General features: G+C 47.3%; 1 protein-coding gene across 2 annotated transcripts in view; it reads left to right on the forward strand.

The window, feature by feature from the left end:
• Positions 1-1,171: 1,171 nt before the first annotated feature.
• Positions 1,172-9,130, forward strand: part of SLC28A3 (solute carrier family 28 member 3) — a 59,566-nt gene continuing 51,607 nt past the window's right edge. For both annotated transcript variants that reach the window (XR_009246652.1, XM_058672771.1), the window contains exon 1: positions 1,172-1,384. Coding sequence is in view for 1 of the 2 variants with exons in the window: in XM_058672771.1 (XP_058528754.1) it covers positions 1,325-1,384 (60 nt within the window). In the remaining variant the exon portion in view is untranslated. The remainder of the gene's footprint in view (positions 1,385-9,130) is intronic.

Here is a 9,130-nt window from a genome sequence, read left to right on the forward strand (position 1 = left end):
GGGGCAACTACAGCTTCTTCAACGTCACAGCAACCGCTAGGGGCAACCACAGCTTCTTCAACGTCACAGCAACCGCTAGGGGCAACCACAGCTTCTTCCATTCTTTTGCGCAATCTTTGGCAATATTTCGTGCTTTAGTTCTTGTTTTTCACGTATATAAGGCTTTTCCATATTTCTACAGAAGCCTCACAATTAGGATTATTGAAGGTAACACAGTAATTTGTGTATTTGTACCAAAGGAAAATATTTTTTAAAAAAATACTACAGTTAATACTCAAAAAAGCAAAGAACCCCTTTAGTGAGCAACTGCTCATTTCACTCCCTGTGGGTTATCTGTGTATCTGCCTTCCTGTGAACTGCATTTCAGAGGCAATTCAGAGCGGAGCAGGAATGCAGAGACTCCCCGAGTCTGCAAAACGGACTTCAATTGGACTGCTCGTCATCCCTTTGTTAAATAAACAATTCTTAACAAACTGTTAACTTTCTCACTTCTGTTTATCCAAATGGAATCTGGAGTTATTCTGAAGACAAACCAAGATCAGCATATATACCCCTCCTGCCATTTATATTACTATATTACACATATACACCCAATATGCATACGATATATAATGTAAAATTGTGCATAATATGTAACAGCACGGTATATACTAGTATTATTATGCAGTAAGCATGAGTAACATACACTGCATGCTATATATTACACAGTGTGCAGTATATGTCATGATTATAAATATATTTATTTAAATCTTGATTTATCTCCATATTCCATTTGGCAAGTTAATAGTTTGCCCAGAGTCCCTGAGCCCGTGAAGGGATCACGAGAAGCCGAATTCCATCCACTGGTAACCACGTGTATTTAGCACGTACCTGCCACGGGGTGAGGGACACCCTGATAGCAGTCAAGCCCTTCTGTTCTCTCACTCCCCCACATTCCTATCACTCCTATTGCGGACCACAGGAAAGAGACTATTGAGAAAGTATTGTTTTTCAGTTTGTGCACTTCCAGAATTTTTTCCTTGGGAGTGGGGGGCGGGAGGGTAGCAATGGAGAGCCAATCGTGGGGTTAAAGGAAGTGTGGGGTGGGCGGGCCTGAGCTGGAAGCCTCCACCCTACCCGTCCAGGGCAGACTACCTACCTGCCGGGGTGTCAGCCGGAGTCACTCAGAGGATGACCGCGGGAGGGCCCAGCCTGAACAGTGCCCTGGTCCCTGCGCCGGCAGAGGGCGTCTGACCTCGGTCTCCTCTCCTCCAGCCACAGAGGCCCTCCCAGAGCAGACACCTGCAAAGGATCCCGGGCGCCCACACCCACAGCCCAGAGGAGCATGGAGCTGAAGGACAGAGCAACCCGTGGAGCCGAGGGCTTCAACAACACCGCCTTCCAGGTGAGAGCCCTTCAGCTCCTGGGGCAGACCCCGCACTGCGCCGTCCTTCCCTCCTTGGCAAACCTTTAGGCTAAAGCAATGGGATTCTTTTCAGGGGCTCACTGTATGCTCATGATTTTTTTCTTATTGGGTATTTCTGGCTGGACAGACTTGAAAAAGTCTTTTCTAACGATCTGTTTTTGATCCCACTCACTGTCATTTGCAAATAAAGTTGCCTTGCCTCCAGCCTTTTACTTCCTGGAGCTCACAGCACAGTGACATTATTTACCTGCGGGCACCTTTCTAAAGAAGTGGAGAGAAAGGAAAGGACGGGGATAGCTAACTTGGATTCAGAACTTTCTGGAAATCCCTTTATCTTCAACCAGGTCCCCAGCCTGTGTCAGATCATGCCCCAGGACCCACCCCAGTAAGGCCCCAGCAAGGGCTGGGTCGTATAACTTGCATTCTCATCGTCAACCAAAACTCCCCGAGTGATTAATGCTGTTCACCCCAGGGCTGGGTGCTCCAGGGCCAGGAACTGGCTCCTCTGACTGCATCTGGGGTGGGGAAAGGTTGTGTTTCTCCTCCCCTGAAACCCAGCATGCAAGCTTTCCAGAGGCTTCGAAGCTAGCTTGAGCTCACTAGGCTTCATGGTCCTAAAGCACCTAAAGAAATGTTTCAGGTGTTAGCCAAAAAAAAAAGGAAAGAAAAAGAGGAAGGTATAAGTGTCTTGTCACAAATTTCTGAGTCTTCTACCCACAAGTTCCTAAAACTCCCCTGAACCCCAGTTTAGTTGTGCAATGATCATATTACAAGTTCTAAGAATAAAGAAGGGTAAACTTCTCTGGTCTCCTAAAGGGTCCGAGGTCTGCAAATCAAACTGACATAAGACAGACTCACAGGAATAAAGATATACAGATTGTATTAAGACTTACGGGGCGGGGGGGGGGGGGGTTACAGAAAACAAGGGAAAAATTCCTCCACCCCAAACAACAACAACAACCAGTTCCTTTCAAAGCTCAACCCATTTTAGCAAAGGACACTGCTTTATGGAAAGGGGACCAGACAAAGGAAAGAGGGCTGGGGCTTTTGGATGCCGTGAACAGTGGGAGGCTAGGAGATGACTGGGGAAACTCACGGGGGAGGAGGTCACCTTCCTAAGGCTTGTTCAGGTGGATCCGTCGGCACTGTCTGGACAGACTGGCTCATGTCTGCCTTGGAGGAGAGCGGGAACACGCAAGGGACATCTATGCCCTGTCTTAGGGAGCTCAGGGCAGGGCACCCTCCCCATCCACTTTCCCTCAGTTACCTTCAGTTCAAAATCCTCTTACTCCCAAGTGGTGTATTTTCAGGCTGGTATATTCCAATCCCTTTCCCAAGGGTCAAAAGAGGAAAAAAAAAAATCCAAAAGCGAGGAAACAGTGCGAGTTGGGGCAGCAGAAGTGTGGGATGGGGACAGAACCAGGGTGTGAGTGGCAGGAGGAAGAGGGTGTACGCCTTGGAGAGGAGCCCACGCTGCAGAGCGGTTGCCACAGGCAATGACACGGGATTTTTCTAAGAAAAAGAGCCTCTGCAGGCCACGGGTTCCTAGCAGACCGTACAAACCCAGCAGTGTTCCCCATTGTCCATGCTAACACCACCAAGGGCAAGCAGGGTTGCTTTTCTCTAACTAAAATGTCTGACAGAAGCAACCAAAGAAGAAAGTTTTATTTTTGTTGTCCAGTACAAGATCATGCATCCCCCTTAGTCCAGGCATTTGATGGCGAAGAATGAGTACCTGCCAAGCCACAAGGCAGAGAGAACACACTTGGCTTGTGAACCAGCTCCCTCTTGGGCACTGTGGTCACTGCATCCTATGTACAGCAGGCCTCCAGGGCCGAAAGACCTGCTAGACCCTCCTCCCAGATGCCCCAATTAGCTCAAGGCTGTATTGATCTACCCATCTTTTGGACTGTTGTTCTTATTTATTTGAAAGGCAAAGAGAGAGAGAGAGGCATGGAGAGAGACATTCCATCCACTGGTTCACCCCCCAAATGTTCAGCAATAGCTGGGACTGGACCAGGCCAATGGCAGGAGCTCAGAACTCCGCCTGGATCTCCCTGATGGGCGATAGGGACCCAGCTCCTTGACCCATTGCCTGCTGCCTCCCAGTGTACACCAGTAAGAAGCTAGAATGGGAGAGGAGCTGGGACACAAACCCAGGCACTCTAATGCAGAATGCAAATGTCGACCCCAGTCCCTCAGGTGATTCCTTGGTGGCCCTGTGATGTATGGTACAGATAGCAGTTGGGAAGTTAAGTGTAATACTGCAGGATAGGATAGAAGCAGTGGAGACAGGGACCAGGGACAAGGAAATAGTACTGATTTAAGATGTCCTTTCCACTTGGAAAATTCAAGAATTTGGATGAGGATGTAAGAGCTGCTGTGGCTCTGAAGAGTTCCATCTTTTCCTGTAAGATAACAAAACAATGGCTCCCGCCTTAGGGTCATGGAATTACTGTCTGTGCAAGAACTTAGGTAATATTGATGTGATGCCAATGCAGAACAGAGCCTGGCACACAGTCAGGAGCATAAAGTAGCCTGTGTGGCCTGGGTCAGTTAAGGAGAGTGAGAAAGAAGTTAGTGCTTCTTGCCTCGGGGAAATCTGGGAGGTCGGTCCAGTGGAGCCAGCCTGGATGCAAGCGAGATGCCCAGGGTCTGGACAAAGGCAGAGGCGATGCAGGGAGCTCAGAGCATGCATTTCCCATTTCCCCAGGGGTTAGCTCAGAGACCAAGGGCAGGGAGAGGACTCCTGTGGAAGGAAAGCTGAATGGGGATGTTAGGGGGTTACTTGCAAGACTGAGGCAGGAGTTAGAAGAGTCAGCAGGAAAGACGCCAATGGGACAGCAGAGCCATGGAGTGAAGCCACAGAGGGCTGAGTCTGCCAGCTAGCAGGCGACGGGTGACCTCACGGTGGGAGTGGGAATGAGGAAGAGAAGTGTATGTTTTGCATGAGACTGGTGAGAAAGGAAAAAGCAAAGGCAATGCAAACACTGCCTCGGGTCAGGAGGTCAAGAGAGAAACCCAGAGGAGACAAGGCCAAGAGCACTTGATTGCGGGGCGGGACATGCGGAGTAGCGTATGAAACCAAATAGACAACTGCTATGAGGGTGATTACTGCCCAGGCCAAAAATCCATGTGTTCTGGGCCCGGCACAGTAGCCTTGCGCACACCAGGATCCCATATCAGTGACAGTTCTGGTCCCGAAAGCCCTGCTTCCCTCCAGCTCCCTGCTTGTGGCCTGGGAAGGCAGTCAAGGACAGCCTAAAGCCTTGGGACCCTGCACCTGCATGGGAGACCCAGGAGAGGCTCCAGGCTCCTGGCTTCAGATCGGTGCAGTTCTAGCCATTGCGGCTACTTGGGGAGTGAATCAATGGACTCAGGATCTTCCCTTCTTTCTCATCCCCTCTATATATCTGACTTTCCAATAAAACTAAACTAAATCTTAAATTAAAAAACTTTAAATATATATGTTTTTAAAGATCCAAGTGCTCTCCTCCCTCTGAACTCCCAACCCTGTGGTGCAGTGGGCTAAGCCATCCCGTGTCTTTGCCACCCCTCAGCTCCCTGCTAACGCACCTGGGAAAGCAGTGAGAGTTGGCCCAAGTGTGGACAATCTGGGTGCAGTTCTGGCTCCTAGCTTCAACTGCGCCAAACTGAGTTGTATAGAGTATATGCGGAGTGAACCAGCAAAAAGAAGATCAATATTTTTGTTTCTATCTCTCCCTTTATCATTGCTGCCTTTCAAATGAATAAATATTTCAATGAAGCCACAATCTCACACACCCGTCATGACCAACCGCCTGCTACCCCCAGGGTAACCCTGACCAGGGCTAACTACTTCTCAACTCTGATTACTTCTTTGCTTTCCTTTAAGCCTTGATTTTTATTTCAAATCCCCAAGCAGTACTTTTGCTGTATTTGAACTATAGCTAGAAATCTACATAATGTTCTAGTGCCTTTTTTTTTAATTTAAATGATATTAAGCAAGAAGAAACCTCTGGTATCTGGCCTCTTCTCAATTCTGCACTGCAAATATCCAGCATTGAGTTGGGTGTTAATGCAGCTCATGCAATTTCTTTGATGCACAGAACAAACATTTCCCTGTCAAGCTTTAACTGTGAGTAGATATTTGAGCTGTTAAACTTGGAGGTTCTTTGCACTTTCCACACACAGTGGCACCATGAGAACTCTTTTATTTATTTATTTGTTTGTTTATTTATTTATTTATTTAACTTTTTATTGGAAAGTCAGATATACAGAGAGGAGGAGAGACAGAGAGAAAGATCTTCTGTCTGATGATTCACTCCCCAAGTGAGCGCAACGGCTGGAGCTGAGCTGATCTGAAGCCAGGAGCCAGGAACCAGGAGCCTCTTCTGGGTTTCCTATGCAGATGCAGGGTCCAAGGCTTTGGGCCGTCCTTGACTGCTTTCCCAGGCCACAAGCAGGGAGCTGGATGGGAAGTGGAGCTGCCAGGATTAGAACCAGTGCCCATATGGGATCCTGGCGTGTGCAAGGCAAGGACTTTAACCACTAGGCTACCGTGCTGGGTACCCAAGAGAACTCTTACGCATGCTGACAGAGGCATCTGTGACCAGTCTGTTCAGTGATCGCATGTAAGAGTCTAGTTACTAGTTTCACTTTACTGGTCTTCCCCAACCAGTTTCCTAAATGATTTTTGCCAACTTAAGCTGATGTCAGCAGAATAAGAGTCTCTGATTCTCCTCCAGGTCTTCACCAACATTCAGCTGGCTTTTCCGTTTCAGCCATTCTAGTAGGTATGTGAGCCGATGGTCAGAGTCACCCATGACAGGCCCATGTTCCTAGAAATGCGTTGATAGGCAACGGTACCATGCAGTCCTCAGCGCGTGCTCACAGAGGCTGATGTGGAACAGCTGTTACCATTGATGTTCTGCCACTTCTGATACGACCTGTTCCTCTAGGGCTAGGATGAACAAAGCGCAAGAAGAAAAACAAAGGTGTGACCAAGAGAGGTAGCACACACGGGTACATGAGGCTGCTGCCACGGCACAGCATGCTGTCTGACAGTAAACTTACACTGAAGAGAGATATTTAACCTAGCAGTTAAGCTGTCCTAACCCCACGTAGGAGTATCTGGTCTCACGATCCAGCTTCTCGATTCCAGCTTCCTGCCTGGGGGGCAGTAGGTGGTAGGCCTCTGACCCCTGTAACAGATATCTCATTGAGTTCTCCAATTCTGAAACTGAATTGATTGTATAATGTAAGTTTGGAGTCGAGTAGTTTTTTTTTTTTTTCTCCACATGAATACGCAATTGTTTTCATCGTCAGGTTTTTTTGTTTTGTTTTCGGTTATTGTTTGAAAAGCAGAGTTACAGAAAAGAGAGAGGGAGATCTTCATCTGCTGGTTCACTCCCCAAATGGCCACAACACCTGGAACTGAGCTGATCTGAAGCCAGGACCCAGAAACTTCTTCCAGAGGTCCCGCATGTGTATAGGGACCCAAGGACTTTGGCCATCCTCTACTGCCTTCCCAGTCCATAATCACGGAGCTGGATCAGAAGTGGAGCAGCTGGAGCTAGAACAGGCACCCATATGAGATGCTGGTGCCAAAGGTGGAGGATTAACAATTAGCCTAATATGCTATGGGTGCCAGCCCCGCCCCCCAGCATCAATTCTATAAAACAATCATCTTTGGGGGCCAGAGCCTTAGCTAAATAAATTAATCCTTCACCTCCAAGCACCAGCATCCCATGTGTGTGCTGGTTTGCTCCATTCCCCATCCAGCTCTCTGCTTGTGGTCTGGGAAAGCAGCAGAGGATGGCCCAAGTTCTGGGGACCCTGCACTTGTGTGGGAAACCCAGGGGAGGCACCTGGCTTCTGGCTTCAGATCAGCTCAGCTCCAGTCCTTTGGGGAATGATGAACCAGTGGATAGAAGAATATTCTTTCCTTCTATCTGTGAATCTGTCTTTCCAATGAAAACAAATAAATCTGGTTGTTGTTTTTTAATCATCTTTTCCCACTGAACAAATGTATTTCTCATGGCCTCCTATCTGGGTGAGTGGCTTTTTGAAATAAGGCAACCCAAAGATCTTTTTCTTGCTAAAAGGAAAAAAGAAAGAAGCAAGAGACAAGGGCTGAGAACAACACCAAGCACATACAGTTTGGGATTTCTAATAATGTAAATTGAGGCAAGTTTTAAAACACCTGCTTAACAGATGCCGACTTAAGAGTCCCTCTTTCCCATCAATGAGCATCCGTGTTTCCTCAAAGGTTGAGTTGTGCTTGCTCCCAGATTAGCTGGGTGGGACCCACTTGTGCAAGCCTTGGGGTAGGACTCAAAGGGAAATGAGCCTCCACTCTGCATAAACACAGAGGAAATCTGTGTTACCCAACGAACTGCTCAGTGAGTCAGGCTGGTTTGGAGAGTTCATTAAATGGAGGTCAGAATTTGGGTTGTCACGGAAGTGAGTCCCACGAAGGATCAAGCCAGCTGGAATGCTGAGCTGAACTACACCTAGATCCTGTGAACGCAGGAGTTCTGATGTTAGAAGTAACCACCCAAGAGGTGGAGTATCCTTTTTAAAAATTTATTTATTATTTTACTTGAAAGTCAAATAGCGAGAGAGAGAGAGAGAGAGAGAGAGAGAGAGAGAGAGAGATGTTCTGAAGCCAGGAACCAGGAGCTTCTCCTGGGTCTCCCACACAGGTGTAGGGATCCAAACATGTGAGCTATCCTCCACTGCTTTTCCAAGCCATTAGTTAGATCAAAAGTGGAATAGGCAGGATTCAAACCAGCGCCCATATAAGATGCCAGCCCCACAGGTGGATGATGAGCTTGCTACGCCACCTTGATCACCCTTGGAATTTTCTTTATCATCTGCACACAGGCCAGGGAAACCAGCACGATTCACACCCAGATTTCAAAGCAATTTTCCTCATTCTCAGGACAGTCCTGATGACGGGCTCGAGATGTTTTTGCCCACAAAGCCAGTGTAAAACACAGCAATGCTTTGCTTTAGTGAGAGATGTTTTTAAAAACACTTTCTCTGCCCTTGCTGCTAATGTGCCTGACGTTGGCTAGACTTCATGCTAGGAAGTAAACAGCCTAAGTGACCGTCACCAAATGGCGGCTGTGACACCTCAAAGGAAACAGATTTAGGGATTGTGTTTCCTCCCCATTCAAACATCCCTAAAGTGGTTCCCATCAAAGAGATCCGCTTCCTTGTTAGTGGTTGAGGCACTGGAAAGAAGATAGGGCACCATGAAGAATGCGGATGGACAGAGGTAATTGCTGATCACTAAGGAAGTGTGTCTGATGGATGCACAGAACAGGCTACACACGTCATCTAATATTTTTTCTACAAGTCCATTAAAAATATCAAATCAAGCCAATGCAACTTTTCACAACCAGCCCTCCACTGTCACAGTTCACAGGCGTGTTCCTGTGGGTCAAAAACATTTGGAAAAAGTGATGGTGTTGCTGATGGGTAATATCTGTTAGCTTGTAGGCATCTGATGACTGTGCCTATATTGAACATGTATGTACTTTTCCTTGTCATTTTATTCTCTAGCTAATACAGTGTAACTCCTACGACCAGAGTGTCTGCGTTGTACTAAGTATCCTATGTAACCTGGAGATGATTTGAAATATTCAGGAAGATGTAGTCTATGCAAATACTGTGTCCTTTAATATAAAAGACATGAGCACATTCAGATTAGGTTATTAGGGAGGGGAGTGTCTGTCT

This window comes from Ochotona princeps, chromosome 14 (assembly GCF_030435755.1).
Source record: "Ochotona princeps isolate mOchPri1 chromosome 14, mOchPri1.hap1, whole genome shotgun sequence".
NCBI lineage: Eukaryota > Metazoa > Chordata > Mammalia > Lagomorpha > Ochotonidae > Ochotona > Ochotona princeps.